Raw genomic sequence first — 21,125 nt, 5'->3', positions numbered from 1 at the left:
GAAATGAACTGTAGACACTGTATTAGCTCACCTGTACATATTTCAGTATGTATTTCTGAAAGATAAGGATTTTCTTCCAAAGACATAAAACCATTATCATAACTTAAAATTTATTTCAATAATTCCTTAATATCATCAAATATCTAGATCACTATTAAAATTTTCCAGTTGTCCCACAATTTAGAATCCAAATAAGGGCCATACAATATGACTGACTGATTTGCCTCTTTGGTCTCTTTTAGTATATAGGTTTCCCTCCATTTTTTTTTCATTCCTTCATAATACACTTGTTGCTTAGTGTATTTGTTGAAGAAACCAGTTTATTTGTTCTGCTGAGTTTCAAACAGTCTGGATTTTGCCTGTTGCATCTGTGTTACCAAAAATGTGTTCCTCTGTTCCCCCTATTGCCTATAAATTGGTTGTTAGTTCTAGAGGCTTAATTAGATTCAGATTCAGTTTTCTGGGCAAGACTATTGTAGTATTGATTTCTTCCATCAGGAGACACATAATGTCTGGTGGTCTCTCCATTATTTCCTGGGGGCTGCAAAATGGTGACATTCTATCATTCCTTTTTCACTTAAACAATCAGAATATCTCTCTAAAGAAAAGTTCTCCCTCATCAACTCTCAGGTTACCCAGAGATGAAGTTCATAGAGAAAAGGCAGAATCTATGCTCATTATTTTCCTTAACTGAAGTTGTCAGAATAAAACGTTGGTTCCCTGGCATCCGCTCAGGGTGAAGAATGATGTTTGGGTTTTTTGAAGTATTATTGGCAGCTCATGGATTTAAACATAGAAAATGTGCTTCAATCCTTGGGGAGTGTTGCCCTAATTGACTGTTCAAATTGTCCTATCTTTGACTAGTGGCAGCCTCTTCAGTTTCGGTCCTGTCTTTCTACTGTGACCCTCGTTGTCTCTGGAGGCTTCCTTGCTTTCTAATAACACGGTGTTCTCAGATTATCTTGTACCTTTGCTGCCCCCAACCTGGTAACATGTATTTCTCAACAGAGCCTTGTTCCTTTGAGTGCGAAATAACATATTATTATTGGGTCGCTCATTTTTTTTTCCTAGGCCTTTTCAAAGGACAGAGCAGGACATGTTTTTATTTTATTGCAGATAAAATACAACATACTTGCAATACAGATGCAGAGCTATGGGGTTTTTATTTAACCTCATTGATCTTACATCCGTGTATCTTTTCTTGCAGGCTGAAAATCCCAGTTGTCAGGATCACTGACCTAATGACTCATTTGCTCTCAACCATAACACACATGCAACAATCTCAGCAGAGCAATGCCAAGGCTTCTGCTACAAGATGATAATTAAAACCAGGTTACAGTTATTTTTCTTGCCAGTCCTTTTTGCCCTTCATGTATATTCTACTGGAGATGTTCAGTCTAACTGCTGAGTTTTAAGGTCACTTGAACAGTTCCTTTCTGTATGGTTATGCCAATTACCTGGGATACAATTAATTTCATTTGATTCATTCTGCTTTTAAATTTCAGGGATTGCTTTTTTACCATTTCATTTTATAACTATGCAAAAGTTTACATGACTCCAAAGTCAGATCTCCAAAACAAGGTGTCATTTTTTTAAAAGTCTTTATTCCATGTTCCCTCTACCCTATTTCCCTTCCCTCACATAGAAGAAACTATTTTTTAAAATTTTATTCGATGATTCCTCCTTTGACTTTTTGTTTTAAACTGAAGAAAACAGTTATACATATAACCTCTCTTAGGTAAATAAGGCATACTGTTCACACTTTTTTTTACCTTGCATTTTTTTACTTAAATTACTCCATAATAGCATTTAGAGATATTCCTCATTCCTTTTTATAAATGCATAATACTCTATTTGTGGATATAACAAAACTTACTCAACTATCTTCTTACAGGTGGACATAAGGGCTACTTCTAATTTTATGCTATTATTACAAATTGTGCTAAAATGAACAAACTGGGCATACGTATTTCTATACAGATAAACATTTAAATACTGTACAATGTTACAGCTACACAAAATAGCCTTATGTATCTTTAGTTCATATGTAGGATTACAAAATATTAGCTGAGCTTACCATGTCAGTAATGTAGATAATATCACCTTCTTCAAAGTACAATTCATCTGGCTGAAAGAAAAAATATATACAGTTTGACTTCATGTGATTTTTCATGAATTAGAATATAACGATGACGCTAATAATTATATGAATTTCAAATCCTAAAGTACCTTACAGACAATGTGGTTTTTAGATACTTAAATCTGCACACAGACCACATAATGAAACATTACTGACAAACTAACATATGTTTAGAAAGCTGAATTTTTCCCATTATGAACTTCGAAGAGTTGCATACATAACATATAAGAATTCCCCCCTACGCACACATCTTATATTCTTCCACAATGAAAGCAAGGCATTTCTCTATCAAAACAGAATATTAATAAAACTACTTTCTTGTAAAAATTCTAAAAGGTGATGTACATTTTTTCGTAAAAGGATAAATGTCTAGAATTTAAAACCATGAAAAACAGCCAGGAGCTTGGCTCTTGTCTAAAGGATTAGGCTTCAATCCTTAAATACTTTCATGTCAACATCTACTACCTGCTTATTTTGAGAAAACAACTATCCTATCTTTTCATGATCAGAGAGAATGAACATTTCATATATAAGGATAGTTAATACATAATTCAACCATTAATAAGGCTAAAGAGCAGGAAAATGGGTAGCAGTAACTCAGAACGTCCAGACCACAAGCAGCTCTCAGGGGTTATCTGATGATACAGACAATATGCACTCCAGGTTGTACCAGCCAAATGTCCTGCAAACTCTCTGAAGATAGCCGGGTGCTTTAATTAAGCATCTTTTTCCTATCACTACATTAATGCTTACCAGCATGACTTTGTAGGTATATAGGACCATGCCTATTACGAGCAAGTTTCAGATCCTGGGAAATATTCACGTTGTCATGTTGAGTGAAGAATGTGAAGCACAAAATTTCACACAGGATAAGATCACAATTAGGCATGAAATATATAGACACATTTTTCCAAATTTTCTATCATGAGCATGTATTACTTTCATAATTTTGGTTGGAAAAATGTTTTTTAAACAGGCTTTGATATTTCTGATTATAGTTGCTGTTCTGTACAAATAAAACTCAAGCTAGTGAAACAAATTATCTCATCCATTCATTTTTCCGTTTATCTCCTCTCTCAGTTACAGACCAGGGATGTAAATGTGACTCTGCACTACTAACTTATTTAGTTTCAAAGCTGATCTGTATTATTATTATAACGATTTCCTCCTGGATATAATAAACGAAGACTGTATCGGCTATACCATCCTTTAAGCAACCACATACATAAATACTTAGGTGCATTATGCATTCAAATATAAAAATTACCAAATGATAATTAATGATACTAAAAAATGGCTGAGTTCCTTTATTTTTTAAAAGATTTTATTTATTTATTTGAGAGAGAGAGAGAATGAGCGGGGAGAGGCACAGAGACAGAGGGAGAAACAGACTCCCCAATGAGCAGGGAGCCCGAAGTGGGACTCATCCCAGGACCCTGGGATCATGACCTGAGCAGAAGGCAGACACTTAACCGACTGAACCACCCAGGCGCCCTGGCTGAGTTCCTTTAAAAGGCACTTCCTGAAGCATTTGTTGCATTTACGACTGATTTACCGAGTCTAGACTTAACACACAGCACAAGCTATGCAAAATTAGTTGAGCCTATGGAGACTCGATGATACAGATTTTATGATTATTAGAAATAGGCATTTAGGGCAAAAACAGTAAAGCCCTCTAAGTTCTTCCCTAATCTTTTTCTATCATGTTCTGATGATCTGTGACCAAGAGACTACCAATATGTGATGGATATAGAAAGTGATTAGGTAAACAAACTATTTCTCTTAGTATTTCCCTGCTGCAAACTGGACCGCTCCCAGAGAGGCCAGAAAGGGGACGCACTGCCCACCCAGCACCCCAGCTGGACACAGTGGCCATCCCTGTAATAGGAAGGTCGGCCTTCGCTGGCAACTTCAACACCATTTGACTGTCTCTCCTTGAGATGGCAATAAGGGTTAAGAGGAGAGAATGAAGTAGAACGTAAGGAAGCAAGGAAAACAGAATATATATGAAAGCGTAGCACTTTTCTTGGAGGGACTTTGAGTTTCTCGGAGTTTCGAAAGAGTGCAATGTCTTGAAGAGATCTCTCTGGTCTTGGAGCCATCCGAAGCGCATTCTTACCCTGTACCTCTCCAAGAACTAAACCTGCCCACTTATGTCTAACAAGGGGCTTTCGTGGAAGTCAAAGATCATCCCTACCTATGGTGTTGGCCTCCTTTTAAAATCACAAGTCAAGTTTGCCTAAATTTCCACACATAGTAAGTTCATTCACCCTTGAACCAAAAAGGCATGTTTTGAAACGGTATCGAACAAACAGCTTCAAAAAAGCACACAAACAAAAATCCCTGTGATGAGTCCTTCTCATTTAGGAAGAAAAAAGTATAGAGCCCAGAACAATGGAAAGTAAGTGCTTCATGGATATAGGGTTTTCTTTTAGAGGATGAAAATGTTTTGGAACTGGATAGAGGTGGGGGTTGTACAACACTGTGAATATACTAAATGCCTCTGAACTGTTCGCTTCAAAACGGTTAATTTTATGTTATGTGAATTTTTACCTCAATTTTTAAAAGGGCAATAAAAAATAAAATTAAAATTAAAGTAAATTTAGAGGCAATAAAAAGTCAAGAACAGTTACAATTCTTACTGTCTTTTAAGTAATTCTTGTGCTTTGCGGTTTGGTAAAATGCATCATTTGGAAAATGTCACTCAGTACAGTCATTTCGATACTTCTCAGTGCTGCTTTAGTTTTTAAAATAATGGCTATTGTTCAAACACTGGTGAATGCCACAAGCCACCTATTAGGTGAGACTTGTTTTTCAACTGAGGGAAGGACAACAGGCAGTCGATTTCAGTCAGGGGAAAAAAAAAAGGTCTCGCTATTTTTCCACCCTGAGAAAGGAGAGTGGACAGTTTATTCTCTTTTTAATCAATAGCTCCCAGACAGACAGTGCTACTCCCCGTAAAATATCTTCTTCCAAAGGAACCAGGGGCAGTGCTTACTAACCTAGCTACGGACGTGGTCTACCGAATTCTTCACACTATTGGTAGTAATAAAGACAATAAGGGCATTTTCATGATTTTAAAACTTATATAGATTTTTACCTAAAATATTCACACTTTCCATCAAGAAACTGCTTGCAGGGCACTTAATGTAAATGATTTGATGAGGGTCTACTTTTAAATTCCTGGCCTCACATTCACGGAACAGAAATGGGAAAACAGTGACACAATCAAGGAAGCACTTTATTTCTAGTTTGTTCTTTGGTTTCAACCACATTCCTCTTTGCCCCTCTCCTTGAAGAACCACAAGGTATCAGGACAAGCAAATTGCTGGCCACTGCAATGTTAGAGCGATGAGTACAAACTTGGTAATATATATTCTCATTCCTGTTTCATTTATTCTTGGTAACATATAATTCCCAAGGCATTCATTTTGTTGGTTTATGAAAATATATATTTTCTAAAAAATTTTAGAGACCATAACATCCTTATGAAACTTTTCAGATGTGTCAACCTGGAACCCCAAGAATTAATAAAAAGATTTTTACAAATCAAATTTTCCATGGATGTTTTTATTTACCACTTTATAAGACTACTAAGAGCCAGGCATAGTCTGGCCGCTTACAAATATTAACAAATTTAACCCTCACCAGCAACCCCATGAGGTGGGCGTTACTCTTGTCATCACACTGCAGATGAGAAGCTTGTCCAAAGCCATACAGCAGGCGTGTGGTAGACACTAGACTTGAACCACGACAGTTAAGAGTCTGGAACCTTCACCAGCACCTATGCTTTCTCTCTTACGGAAGGGTCATGCATAGCCATCACTAGTCATCAGGGTATCATGACCAGGTTAAAAGGTGGTGGCCAAGGAAAGTATCTGTTGTTCGCCCCTACTCCCCATGCCTACATGAGGCAGAACAACAAAACCAACAGCCAACCCCTTACACTTGCAAAGCATGCTTAGCCTCGTTCAATCCTCAGGACGACCCATGAGGGGCAGGGCTAAAACACGGGTGTCGTCTCCATTTCATAACCAGGCTCAGAGGGGTGTTGAAGAACTTGCCACAAACCACACAGTGAGTAAGTGGCAGGGCTGGGCTCCTACTTCAGCTTTTGGGATCCCATTCTAGGGATCCTGCCTCTCCGCAGAGTGCGATAAACCTAGTCATGTCAGAAAACGTGACATGACAGAGCGGGGTCCTGCTGCTTCCCCTTTAGAAATCGACACGCCGCCAGCACACAGAAAATGCTGTTCCCTCTGTCCCAGTGTGTCTTGACACTGGTCTATCCAGTCCAGCCAGATCTCTGTATGAGACTTTATTGGACTGGGGGTTGGGCAAGAATTAAGAACCAAACAGGCATGAGTGGCGCCAGGACTCCCCGGCCTTCAAGCAAGATAGAAGAGAAATGGGTTGGCAGGAAGAACCAGGAGTGACAAACTGCCCAGTGTTCTAGCTGTCCCGTGGATCACCGAGACTGAAGCTGGGCACTGCTGTCCCTATCCTGAGGACAGAAGAGCAGGTCAAAGCTGGACCCAGGCCTCCTTGGGGTGCTGCACTTGTCAGCAAGTGTCCCGCAGAGGCCAGCTCAGCCCTTGCATCCTGCCTGGTCCCAATGGCTTTGAGGAGGCCAGGTCAGTTCAGGACGTACCAGAGTGCATCCATCCCACTAGGGGTGGTTGCTGAGGGAGATGACAGAGACAGACAAACTGAGCTTCCTGCATCATCCAACAGAAATCCTTATTCAGAAAAAGAATGTAAAACTAAACTAGCTCTGGGATGGGATTCAAAATACTGAATCACTGGTCTAGCACAGGCACTTAAGCAGAAAGGAAGGCCGGGAGCTAGAGGCTACTTGCCCAGCCAGCCACCTCCGCTTTAACATCTGGATTGAGGGGAGGTGGAAAGGGGCAGAGTGTGGGAGCAGCAGGTGTGGGATACTCATTACTGAGCACCCGGTACATCCTGGATGAATTAGCAGCACTGCTCCACAGCCGAGGATCCTTGGGAGCAGGGACATTAAAAAATAACATTTTAAATATGGACTCTTCCAGAACACTAATGAATTAAATATCTATTTTCTTCTGGACATTCAATAATAACTAAGATTATTTTTTTAAAGATTTTATTTATTTATTTGAGATACAGAAACAGAATGAGAGCAAGAGCGGGGGGGGAAGGGCAGAGGGAGAGGGAGAAGCAGGCTTCCCGCCGAGCAGGGAGCCCGATGCGGGGACTCGATCCCAGGACTCTGGGATCGTGACCTGAGCCGAAGGCAGACGCTTAACGACTGAGCCACCCAGGCACCCCAATAACGATGATTTTTTTTAAAAAACAGTAGTGAAATTCCATCCTGGGGCAGAACTGGAGGTGAATTAAAATAATCAATATGTCAACCCACCAAAACTATTTGCTAAATGTCTATAAATACAGCAACCACTACCCCTCCTGACAGTAATAGCAGCTTCACACAATTAATCTCACCTAATTCGCACTAAAACCCTATGAGATTATTATTCTCACTTGAAAGAGGAGCACGCTGAGGTGCAGAGGTTAGGGAATTCCCGAATTTCCCAGGTCACACAGATGCTAAAGAGGCAGAGTGGGTCCTAAAACCTAAGGCCAGCTCTGAACAACCCTGTGTTCTGCCCCCTCCAAACACAGTTATGGGGAGCAGGACAGAAATGCCAAGTGTAAAAGGCAACCCCCTCTTAGCTGGGTTAATCAGAAAGTCTTTATGGAAAAGGAAGTATGTTATTAGAGCCCAGAGAGGGTAGAAAGGGTTCAGAGATGGGTTCTACTGTGCATCTCTCTACTGTGCATCTAGACCGGAATGGTTTAAGAAGGGAAAGGGACAGAGGACTGCAGGGCTAGAAACAGGCTGGACCATAGGGGACTCTATCCCCTTCAATAAAGAGGTGAAGCAGATGATGGGAGCAAAGCTACATTGTAGGAAAATCAATCAGGCAGAAGAATGCAGATGGAATGGAGAAGCTGGAGTCCATGGGCCAGAAGCAAGAAAAAGCACATGAGAACCAAAAGAGGAGGAAGTCAGTGAGGAAGGACAAAGGTGATGACCAACAGGATACTAGGGGGGGGGGGGTCGGGAGTCATGTCTGGTCTCAAACTGAGTACATTCAGGTCCCTTCCTAGAGTGAGGGGGGGCTGCAAAGAATGATCTATTATACACTGACCAGCCCAGGAGGGCAGCTGATGAGCACCCCCCACCCCCACTTCTGTCAACCTCGGGTGGTTTGCAACCTAGGAAACCACTGATTAGGACAATCAGACGCATGAAATGACAGCCTTCCTGTGAGCAGGGGACAAAGACAACAACTTCTGGGGCTCATACTTCCTTACCTTTTTGTGTTCCACCCACCACCCAATTCATATGTTGAAGTCCTAATCCTTAGTACCTCAGAATGTTGAGTGTATTTGGAGACAGATTCTTTAAAGAGGTAGTTAAATTAAAATTAGGTCATTCGAGTGAGCCCTAATCCATATATGACCAGTGTCCTTTTAAGAAGAGCAGACTGGGAAACTGACAAGCACAGAGGAAAGACGACGCACGTGGGGACACAGGGAGAACACAATCATCTAGGAGAGAGGCTTCGGAAGAAACCAACCCTGGCCACACCTCCACGTGACTCCTTGCCTCCAAAATTCTAAGAAAAATTTTTGTCAGTTAAGCCACGTAGTCTTGCAGGACCTTGTTCTGGCAGCCAGAGCAAGCTGCCACGTGGCCCGTTCATTCCCCACTCCTCCGACACAGGGGTGATGCCGCTGAAACGTCCTGGTAAGAAGAATAAAAACCCGAGACCTACCTCTACCCACCCAACCCCTCTTGTTCCAGGAACACTGTGATGATAAAGTCTTGGGAGAACTCATCGGAACCCAAGCACACCCCCTATTAGCTGCATTCCCTGCTGCCGCTGACTGGCGCCCACGCGTGCAAGCCTCCAAATATCCATCTCGGTGCCCGCTCACAGCCAAATTCTGCAGATGGCTGATGAGGACACAGGCAGCCACACGGATTTGGAATTTGAGGGCCAGCCGCAGCCTGACGGTAGTGAGTCAACGCTCGGCGCCATCTGGTTCTGTGCTACCCTCTGAGATGCTCGGCTCTGGGGACGACAGGGGACACGGCAAACCCGGACAAAGCCAGCGGCAAGCTGCTGTCCCCAGCACGAAGGCTCCCATCTCTAGTAAGTAAGACGGGAACGTCAAGAGAGCGGGTTTCCTTGCTCGGTCTCTTTCCTCTGCCTCCTAACCGTCTGGGCGTTCTGCTCCCACTCTTGCTCTGCTGGATGGTTTCCCTCAGGGAGAGTGGTTCTTCTAAAACGTATCTAATCAACCCTGGACTCAAAACCCTCCATCTTACCCCAAGAGGCCCTACGTGATCTGCCCTCCCTCTCCACCCAAGCTCTCTGAACCCATCTCCTACCTCCCTCTCCTTTATTCACGACTTTCTAAGCTGCTGTTTTCCCTGCTGTTTCTAGAACCCACCAAAGACGCTCCTCACTGTTCCCTTGGCTCTCTCCCTTTCCTCAGGTCTCCACACGAATGTCACCTTTATAGAAAGCTCATCCCTGGACACCCTGCTGAAAATAACTCTTTCTCCACGAACCTTTTGGCCCCATACCCTCCTTATTTTTCTTCATAGCACCAATCAGGCCCTGATAGTCCTGTTCATTTGTCTGCTTACGGTCTGTCTCCCTCCACTGGGATGGGAGCTCCATGAGGCCACCCTTTCTGTTGATGTGGCACCATCCCCGAGGCCTGGGCCAGGGTCTGGCACATAGTAAGTGCTCACTAAACCAAGGATGGATGGGTGGATTGATGGATGGGCACCAGAAGCAGCAGAAACATAAAAAATTGCTCTAGATAGTTGGTAAAAGGTGCCCTTATGAGGTGGCCTGAAGTAGAGGGTCAACAGGAAGAACAAGGAAGGTCAGCGTGAAACCCACAGGAAGGATGACTAAGACAAGGTCACATGCTTTACATGTGGGTCACTTGGTGATTTTTAAAAGTGGGTGATGTCACCCTAGTGGAAAAAGCAACACAGGATGGACTACATGACCTCAAGGTGGGGAACACTTTCAGATCAACCCGAGGGACTTAGCTCTCACACCTCTGGACTGCATGGAAGTGACTGACCATCCATTCCTGTGAATCATTTACGGCTATCAGAGAAAAGGCAGGCCATTTAGGCCAGAGGAAGTATCTGAATGAAATCACCTTAGGTTTTTATGCCAATTTTGAAGTTAAAAACTGAATACTTACAGTTCTAGGTTCAAATGTGTAAAGAGCTCGGAACACTTTAACTTGCCCTAAAAGAGAGGGAATAAACAGCACATGATCAATTCTTTCATTTTAAGTTTACTCTAAATAGTATCATCCATTATATTCTTCAGAATCCCCTAATTAAAAGCCCATGTGAGAAATTTATTTTGGCATTCAGTGCTTTTTTTCCCCACAGAGAAGGTATTTTATAAATATTTATTAAATGAAGGCATGAATCAACACACCATCTCTGGGGATGATTCTGTTTCCCCTTCTCAAACAACAGGAGCTACAAAATTATTTGGACTCCGTCTCTGTCCTATACAGAGCCCTCCCAACCCTAAGATCTAAGTTTAAAAATCGAAAGGTAAGCATTTAACATAAAGAGATATTTAACGGGACAGTCAACAGCAGTTTAATATCCTTAAATCGATGATTTAGAATTTTGTATTTTTCAAAAGAAAATACCGTGGAGAAACACAGGATCTGTTGGAGAAACATGTGATTGCATTGAGTCCCAAAACAGAGTGCAGTAACTCAGCAAAGAGGTCATGAAAGCTGTTCTCCATTCTCCCAAAGAATCTCTCTCTTTATAGGCCCCTTTCCTGCATTTCTGCAACACCCTGTATTAGAATAAGTGATCTGCTGACTTGTCTCATTTGAGAGCAGGAACCCTGACTTGTTCCATTTCCCGGCATCCACCTAGCATATGGTAAGAACTTCATAAACGCTTCCTAAATGAATATGTAAGTAAAAGAACAAATTCAAACTGTAGGAAGGAGCCTACAGATAGAAAAAAAAAAAGAGGACTTTTTATGAAATAAATATTTAGAAGGAATATCAAAATAGAAGGGCTACCTGTTTAAAATGAGGTAACAGCATGCCAAGAATCTTCAGCAAGAGCCGCCTAGTACAAGAGCATCACTCAGAACAGTGGTCTCCAAGGTGCGACACGGGAAGACTACTCTGGAAATTACTTACATTTTTTTATCTTATTCTTTTTCATTTCTATTTTAATTTGTTCCATATATTATGTTTTATAATATTAACAACAGAACAGGATACACATGCACCTTGTAGTACACATACATTTATCGGGAATGAATACTCAAAACCTTTTGCTGGTAGAAAGTTAAGCATTATGAGGACAGGTACTTATATGTTTTGTGAGTGAGATATCCAAGTGCCGAGCAGAGTGCCTGGCAACATAATCATTTGTTGAATGGATGAATAAAGGAATAGAAACATGTACTTGAAAAAAAACACAAATACTGAAAACCAGCGGTTTAGGACAGCACTGTCCAATATAACTTCACGCGATGCTGGGAAGGTTCTTCCTCTGTGCTAGCCACATACAGCTACCGGGCACCTGAAATGTGGCGAGCGACTGCGAACTGATTTTTAAACATTATGTGATTTTAATTAAGTTAAATTACCACACGAGGCTGGTGGCTACATAGGGAACAAAGTAGGTTTAGAATATGAGAAAACGGGAAATGACCACGATGTCCACTGAGAGGGATGATGCAAATCAACTCTGATTCATCCTAAGAATGCTGCAGACAGATCTGCAGACACTGATGTAGCGAAGACCCTGCAAAATATTCAGTGAAAAAAAGCAGCTTACAGAGCAGTATGCCGAGTACCATTCCGTTCGTGTTGACAATATACACCCCTTGAATAATAGCACCGACTATGGGGAACTTCACCTTCTACTTTACAAATACTGTTTATATGCATTACGTTCAGCATGTATTACTTTTTTTTTTTTTTTTTTTTTTTAAAGATTTTATTTATTTATTTGACAGAGAGAGACAGCGAGAGCAGGAACACAAGCAGGGGGAGTGGGAGAGGGAGAAGCAGGCTTCCCGCTGAGCAGGGAGCCCGATGTGGGACTCGATCCCAGGACCCTGGGATCATGACCTGAGCCGAAGGCAGACGCTTAACGACTGAGCCACCCAGGCGCCCCAGCATGTATTACTTTTATAATCAATAAAAATAGTAGAGACACTTTCATGGCAGACGGCAGGGCTTGGGGGAGGTGGGGCTGGCAATCATTCTTTCTCCTAAATGCCCTATACGGTCGATCCCCTGCTCAGATCCCTTGTGACTTACTTAGCATGTTTGCAAAAAAGACATTATTTTTGCAATCTGAGTTCTAATGCCACTTCTTCCCTGCTCTTCTAGTGGGGGAGGCTAATAGGCAGAAGCAAATGTGAAATCTTTTTTCTTCTGGAGTATGTTTTTTACACACACCCGCAGTCCTGAGAAAGGAAATACCAAACGGAAGAAGAGCTGCCAGGAGAAATATCTGCTGACCTGACTGTCTCTCAGAGAGGGGAGATCAGTTATCTCGATTACTTCAAACTTTCCAGAGAGAAGTTACACAAGGAAGCAGTCCACCAGCGACCAAAACCAATAATGACAGAACTTTCCTGTCCCTTTGAGGGAATGGCGGCAATGAGATGGGCTATAGCTAATTGTGGAAACCAGATCCAATGGGAATTTAATGAGCTTAGATAAAATTCAATACAAATTAAAGAACATGAACAAACATACTTGGGGTGCCTGGGTGGCTCAATCAGTGAAGCGTCTGCCTTGGGCTCAGGTCATGATCCCGGGGTCCCGGGATTGAGCCCCGCATTGGGCTCCCTGTGCAGTGGGGAGCCTGCTTCTGCCCCTCCCTGCGCTTCCCCCTGCTCCTTCTCTCTCTCTCTCAAATAAATAAATAATGTTTAAAAATAAATAAATGAATACTTGGGAGTGTGACTAAGCCACTGATTTTTTTAACTGTATCTTTTGTGACTGTCCAACTTAAAATGTTCATAACTCAAAGGAAGTGGAAGATTTCTTTGCATTTTGACTTATACTATACATTCACCATCAGGCCACTCTTTTAGGCTATTACGTGAGGGAACATTCTCTCTCTGTGCGAAGCTGTAGAAAACACTTTCACCTCCACGATCCTATTTATTGGCTAATATTGGGACATTAGCCTCGGGAGGCTCCCTTTTAATCCATAGATTATAAAAGTTCTGGGCCTTAATTTATTCAATTCTCAAACCTGAGTCCAACAGAAATGAAAGAATGCCAAAGAAACAGCCAGGGGATAGGAAAGAACTGCATAAAGATGAAAAACAGATGACTTTCATGATTACAGCTTACCAACCCTGGATAGTCTCTCAAGAGAATAACAATTAATGGTAGGTAATTCACTGAGCATCTTTACATCATATTTAATTTAACTGTTCTGTAGGTGCACGGGTTCACACAGAGCAGTAAAGGGAAGAAATCAGGGTACGCTGTGTTTCTATCGTATTGTCCTCGCAGACATCTAAAAAAACCATGAATCATCAAGAGCACGCAATGATCAATTGCAAACTCTGGGTTTCTATCGTATTGTCCTCGCAAACATCTAAAAAAATATTAGTAAACATCGTCATGAATCATCAAGAGCACGCACTGATCAATTGCAAATATATTTAAAGAAGGCAGATTCACAAACATAAAATTGTGGTGTTCTTGGGTGGGCAGGGAGGCTAAGTCAGATGCCTTCTCCGGGCCCCCTCCGCCTTGACCATTTTCTCATGGAAGTCTGGTGACATGTGACAAAGAGAGAACGTGGAACTGAGAAGTATGCATTACCTGAAATCACCCTGGAATTCACCCTGAATGAAGACTGGGAAGGGGCCCAATCTTCTGTCCCATGCTTTCAGGGAATCTTGCGTGAATAGTATTCAGGATTTCAGGCCTCCTGCTGTCAGCAAGATAAGCAGATTCCATTCCCCACCCCCCCACCCCCCCCCAGGGCAGCTGGGCCCTGCTGGCTTTTCACTTTGCGGGCTCTTCACCTTGCCAGGCGCACCCTTCCCTTTTCTCTGCAAGCCCACCCTGCCGCCACAGAGAAGGGCTGAGCGCGCTGGTCATCAGCCAAACACCGCTGGCCTCTGGAGTGAAGGCCAACCCCAGAGGACAGTAAAGGAATCCTAGTCCACAGCAGTCGAGGCAGATAGCGGGAAGGGGGTCTGGGACAGGGTGCTGTGCAGGCAAAGGGGAAGAGACTTTTCTGAGGTCTGCCAACAGAGTATGCACAGATGCGGTTCTGCGGCCCTGATACTGCACTTAGCAGGGCCTGGAGCGTACAGCTTCTAGAGTATTCTCTGTTGGTGAAGGCACAGAGAAGCTTGTAGAGGGAGCCACGGTGACAGCATTACCAAAGGACCACTCGCTCTAATGGGTGGACATACCATAAACAGCAAAAGGAATGACTATTCAAAATATCCAAACTTAGTTATATCTGCAACAGATCGTCCACTTCATTTCCATTCTGCTTAAAAACACTGGAAGGCCCAAGACATTTTAGAGGGACTTCATTTAAAATGGCCATGACAGGGGCGCCTGGATGGCACGGTCAGTTAAACAGCTGCCTTCGGCTCAGGTCATGATCTCAGGGTCCTGGGATCGAGTCCCGCATTGGGCCCCCTGCTCAGCGGGGAGCCTGCTTCTCCCTCTGCCTCTGCCCCCCACTTGTGCTCGCTCTCTCTCTCACTCTCTCAAATAAATAATCTTTAAAAAAATTAAAAATTAAAAAAAAATAAAATGGCTGTGACAAGTACTACATACCCACTATGATAGTTAAAACAAAAAATACTAGCAATGCTAAGTGTTCAGAAGGATATAGAACAACTGGAATTCTCAGACGGTATCAGTGGGTGTGTAAACTGGTACGACGGCTAGAGAAAATTCTTTGCCAGTGATATTCATTCATTTTTTGGAAGTGTTCACATGCCTTTGACATCTTAAATTCCATTTCTGGGGAAAGAACTTAACTAGGAAACCCTCGTCTCATCCTTTGTGGATCCAAAACACTGCGTACAAAAATGACCCCTCCCAGACGATGTCACTATCCCCAGAGGACAGGGAGTGTCAACATTTTTTAACTGTCCATCATGAAAATAATTTAGTGACTTTCAAAAATATAAAACAGAACAGAAATGACCAGGGTACGGTGCACATGGCAGAAATGATTATGGTTTGGGAAATTTTTATTTCGTGGGGGACTAGACAGATGGATGGAGAGATTCATGTTTATTCTAGCAATTTTACGAAATACACCTTTTGGCATACTGCCAAATGGCCAAATATGAAAATCAATATTTGCCAAAGCCAAATGCTGCTTTACAGAGGGGACTGTTGGGAAACAAGAAAAAATCTGAAATGTTACTTAAAAAATGCATTATGATTACAATTTTATTATTAAAAATTCTGGCAGACCCATTTTAAACGTTTGACAGAAAGGGCAGGAACCATAATTCCTCAGCATGACCAACTGTAGCCTGATGAGACTTTTGCAAAACTAAATAAATGCTCTAAAAATCAGGTCTGCGTAAAAGCAAGATCTTTTGGTGCCAGTATCGCTGTTGCCTGTGAGGATTCTGCCAGGGAGTTAGCAAGCCTTCCTTCCTCCCTGACAGAAACAGAGTGAGGTCAAGACTTCCCTCCTCTTCACCTCCTGGGCCTGAAGACTTGCTTAATGCTGATGGTGCAATTTCACCGAAGCCTATCCCACAAAGAAGACAACGGTTTCCCCCAAAATATTAGCAACTGTCCTCTCTCAATGTTGATGCTCAATCTACACCTATAATTTTTAATATCTATATCATCATTTTTAGACATATAGAATTCACTGCCTCACCATCATCAATTTTTGCAGTATTTTATTTTCCAATAAAAAATATACATTGATACTTTCAGTTGACTGAATCTCCATATACAAAGCATAAAAGGGGATAAAAAAAGTATAAAAGGGGACACGGCAACAGTTACATTTAGAGTATTTACCTGCTTTTCAAAGTGAATATTACGGTAATAAATGCAAATGGTATGCCCTGTTTGCATTACTGTTGCCACCTCATGGTTAGACAGGAGGGTTATCTATGCGATCTACAATCTTCGTTCAAGTACAAGTCTAGGTGTGCCAGAATGAACAATGAAGTAAGGCATTCCACCATTTGACCAGTGAGCCGAAGCCGACTGGCAGATTTAGGAAGAAATTTGAGGCTAAGGTGAACTTCATGGTCTAGTGTGTGTGTGTGCGTGTGTGTGTATATACTTCTGTATGTATCAGACGATTAAATAAAATATGTATCTTCCTGAAGATCAAAGTCAAAAAAAAGTTTGAAAGTGACCCCCTCTACACTATCTGATCAAATTAGGGATTTATACAGGACTCTCTAAAGAGTGAGTGCTATTCCCTCTACTTTGTGGGTTTCAAGATTCAGCTAGCATATAAAAACTAATATTCTCCCATCTGCCCCAGAGAGTTCAAACCAATAGAGGAGTTTTTGAAAAGAAAGAAGAGGAAGAGAATTATTTGAACAAGGGAGCATCATGGAAAACCAAGAATTTACCATATACACCCGAGTTCTCGTATTTGTCTAAGAGAATGCAGGGAATATCACTTCTTCATTTATACCCTGTGGGTATGAAAAACGTGTCGCCCACCTTCGAATATTCTCAAGGCAAATAAAAATATTAATGTTATTTCTACTAAACATATTTAAAATTTCTATTAAACATGCATGATGAAACAGGATGTTTTCTGCTCAAAAACAAAACACAGGGAGTCTATGTGATAGCATCCAAGAGTCAAGGCCATCATTTTGACTGTGCGGTAAGAGGAAACAGCTGTGCTCTGCTGGGCCAACACAGGCTCCCCTGGGCTTTGTGGATTCCAACGCCCATAAATGAGGTGGTTAGCTCACAACAGGCTTCTGGGTGAAGATCTCTTCACGTCATTCCACAAAAGCACACTGCTCTTGAAGATAAAACACAGAGGCTTTCATCCTTGTAGAGAACACCATCTTGTGAGCACAGCAATGTCTAAGAGTTTCCAGTGTAAAAGAATAAGTCTTGGGGTGCCTGGGTGGCTCAGTCATTAAGCATCTGCCTTTGGCTCAGGTCATGATTCCAGAGTCCTGGGATCGAGCCCCGCATCGGGCTCCCTGCTCCGCGGGAAGCCTGCTTCTCCCTCCCCGTTCCCCCTGCTTGTATTCCCCCTCTTGCTGTGTCTCTCTCTGTGAAATAAATAAATAAAATCTTTAAAAAAAAAAAAAGAGTAAGTCTCCTCCCTCATACTTATATTCTTGGATTAACGAAATCAAATCCAATGAATCCTATTTGCATATATACCTATAAAGGATATAACTAATAAAAAAGAATATGAACATAATATTTTCATCCCTTACACCTTACATCCCTTACACCAACACCACCTCTTTCTTGCCGCCTCCCCTCATCCAATCCAAAAAAAAAAAAACAAACTGAAGAATTTGAAACATGTCTTGATTTCAGCTGCAGGAATGGCAGACTCGTTAAAAACAGTAGCCAGTGTGTTTTCTGACAAGAGGGTTCTGTTTATTAACACTGTGCCTTTCTTATCCATTTTTTCCTTTGCTTAAACTTTTCAGTGCCTTTCAGCAAACCTGGTGACTTTTACGTCTTCAGGAGCCATAACTGCTGGTTATTTTTATTTCCTCTCCATGGTCTAACATAAAAGTCCCAAAGAGCAAAATTTCAAATGACACACTCATTGTCAACTATGTCTTGACTGGCTAAACATTAGAGAGGGAGCAATGGCCCCCTAAAGACCCTTTACTCCCAGACAAACTGCTTCCAAAGTCACTCTGAGGAGACCCGCGGGAAAGAATGTTAGAAAAATCTTTATTTCAGTCCTTGGAATTTAACTAAAAAAGGCGACACTGGTCACGCCACTTCCTGCAAAAGGCAAGATGAACCCGGGGGCCAACCCATGACAGCAACAACTGGTTACTGTATGACCCAGGAACTAAGTCGGTTTTGCATTTTTTAATGGTTGGGAGCAAGGGGGAGGATCAAAAAATATTAATATTTCAAGACAAGTGAAAATCATCTGAAATTTAAATTGCAGTGTCCATAAATACAGTTTTATTGGAACAGACCCGTATTTGCACACCGTCTATGACTGCTTTCACTCTACGATGGCAGAGTTGAATAGTTGCAACAGAAACCATCTGTGACCCACAAAGCCTAAAATATTTCCTAATTGGATCTTTATCAAAGAAAGTCTGCTTCCCCCATCCTCTGGTCCCTTTTCCTGTTGGTAACAAGTCAGACCACAGGAGCATCATAGCATGAAGCATCCAAATCTGCCTCTCACAGACTCCACAAGCAGTGTGGTTTCACATCCTATGTGAAATGATTGGTTATCTATACACCCAAAGTTGAAACGGAAGATCCTGACACTAAAATCTTTCATCCAAAATGTTATTACCCATCTCAACTCATGTTTATGGGACACCTACCATGTGCCAGGCACCATACAAAGTGCTGATTTACCCCAACTCATTTAATCCTCAAAGTGTAATCCTGGGCCGTAAATACTTTATGTATTTCGCCCATTTTACAGCTGAGAAAATTGAGGTTAGAGAAGGCAAGTAGCTACTCCAGGTCTACACAGCTAGAAAGGGGACAGAGATAGGGTTTAAACCCAGACCGTCTGACTCCAGAGCTCATGCTCTGAACTCTGGATATAGCTCAGAAAGATGTGAGCTTTCAATGCCCGCATGCTGGGATTAAGCGAAACGAAACAAATCAATGTACATAAAGCACTGAGTGCTGTTCCTGAGGCATTTTCTGTGCCCACAAGTGTTAGCTGTTATTAATTACTACAAATCTTTAGTTACTTTGGGGGGTTATTCCTTGCGTCTTTATACTCAATAGCAAGACAGCCATTTACCCAAATCCCATTCCTGTGTATCCGAGAATTTAACATTTACAACACCCCTGCAGAGAAATCTTCATGCTTTTGTTAAGCAAACAAAGCATAAAATGTAATATCATACCTCTTAGGGACTATTCAAGGATTCAATGTGAGTTTTAAATTGTCATTTTTGAACCCTATAGCTATTGTCTTTCATCTGCTCAAGCTCTTGTCTTTAATCTGCTCAAGCCACCGTAACAAAATGCCACAGACTGGGTGGTCTAAACAACAAGACATTAATTTCTCACAGTTCTGGAGGCTGAGAAGTCCAACATCAAGATACTACCCAATTTGGTTTCCGGTGAGAACCCTCTTCCTGGCACGCAGATGGCGGGCTGCCCACTGTGTGCTCACATGACCTTTCCTGTGTGCAAGGACACAGAGAGATTCGCTCTTAGGAAATCACTAACCCCACCATGTGGACCCCACCTTCATGACTTACTCTAAACCTAAATGCTTCCCCAAGGCCCATCTCCAAATACCACCACATTGGGGTTTAGGGCTTTGACATACGAACTTTGGGGGCACATAAACATTCAGCCCACAACAGCTATGAATATAGAATTACAGAAAAAAGAGAACATGTAAATGTGTACACATGTTGGAACAGAGGTCCGACAATAACAATAAAAGGTTTATCGTGACCTTTAAAAATCAGCTTTTTGGGGGGCTTCTGGGGAGTCTGCTTGAGATTCTCTCCCTCTCCTTCTGCCCCTCCCCCAGTTGCAGAGCACACACACACCCCTTTTTCTCTCTCTCTCTAAAAAAAAAAAAAAAATCAGCTCTTTGGGGATACGCTTGTGCTTTATTTAGTGTTACATAAAAAAGGCTGGTGGTAATATTACATTTATGATCACCTGTACAAAACAAAAATATGTATGGAAGAAACAGTAGAAGAAAATAATATCAAAATGCTAACAGTTACTTTGGGTGATACAACTATGAGCCATGTTCATTTTCTCCCTTTATTTTCTCTGTTCACAAAGAGTAAGAATCCCATATATTATCAGGAAAACATGTTTTCTTTTAATGCCCTATTGAAGCATAACTTACATGTTATTTGTATTCTATCAGCAGGGTATTTTTTATTTTTTTATATTTTAAAGATTTTATTTATTTAAGAGAGCGTGCACACATGAGCTGGGGGGGACGAGGTGTGCACTGAGCACTGAGCCAGAGGCGGGGCTCGATCTCACGACCCTGAGATCATGACCTGAGACAAAACCAAGAGTCTGAGGCTTAACCGACTGAGCCACCCAGGCGCCCCAGCAGGGTTTGTTTTTTAGTATGAGTCCTCTTTGTCTCCTTGATCTCACCACACACACACACACACACACACACACACACACACACACACACCACTGGAGAGACAAGCAAACACAATGCTAACTGTGGTTAGAGGAGAATACAGGTGGCCGGAAACATACAGCCCGCTGACAGTGGGGAGACTCGTAGGTCAGTGCACGCTCTACCAGAGGTGACATCCATTTTGTTTCTGGAAGGATAAGAGGAGTTGCCAAAGAAAGAGGGTCTGGGTAGACCCAGAATATGGACCCAGAGGGCTGGAGACCAGGACGGATGGTGGAGGAAACATCAAGGAGATCCACGTACCTGAGGCCAGGTGGGAGAAATGCCGACTGGGGACATGAGCACAGACAGGGCAGAGGTTTCTCAAATGTTTCTGAGACCCACATTAAGAAATACATTGTACATCAGAGCTCAGGAAACACACACACAATGAAAAAATGTTTCACAAAAAAATACTTATCCTTACTTTTGAGTGATTCTCTCTAAAATTTTCTATTCTTGCTCTATTCTCTTTCCTTCTTTCTTATTAAGATGCTAGTCATGACAGGGGCGCCTGGGTGGTTCAGTCGGTTAAACATCTGACTCTTGGATTTG

At 42.0% G+C, this 21,125-nt stretch overlaps 1 protein-coding gene across 1 annotated transcript in view; it reads right to left on the bottom strand.

Annotated features, from left to right (window-relative positions):
* Window positions 1-21,125, bottom strand: part of OSTF1 (osteoclast stimulating factor 1) — a 51,452-nt gene that overhangs the window by 18,173 nt on the left and 12,154 nt on the right. Inside the window, exons 2-3 of the mRNA XM_036070471.2 lie at window positions 10,424-10,470; window positions 2,078-2,128 (exon numbers count right to left, since the gene is read on the bottom strand). Coding sequence (XP_035926364.1) covers window positions 2,078-2,128; window positions 10,424-10,470 — 98 coding nt within the window. The remainder of the gene's footprint in view (window positions 1-2,077; window positions 2,129-10,423; window positions 10,471-21,125) is intronic.

Source organism: Halichoerus grypus, chromosome 14, assembly GCF_964656455.1.
Source record: "Halichoerus grypus chromosome 14, mHalGry1.hap1.1, whole genome shotgun sequence".
NCBI classification, from domain to species: Eukaryota; Metazoa; Chordata; class Mammalia; order Carnivora; family Phocidae; genus Halichoerus; species Halichoerus grypus.
The sequence above is the reverse complement of the archived record's forward strand: the minus strand, read 5'-3'. Positions and strand labels throughout refer to the sequence as shown.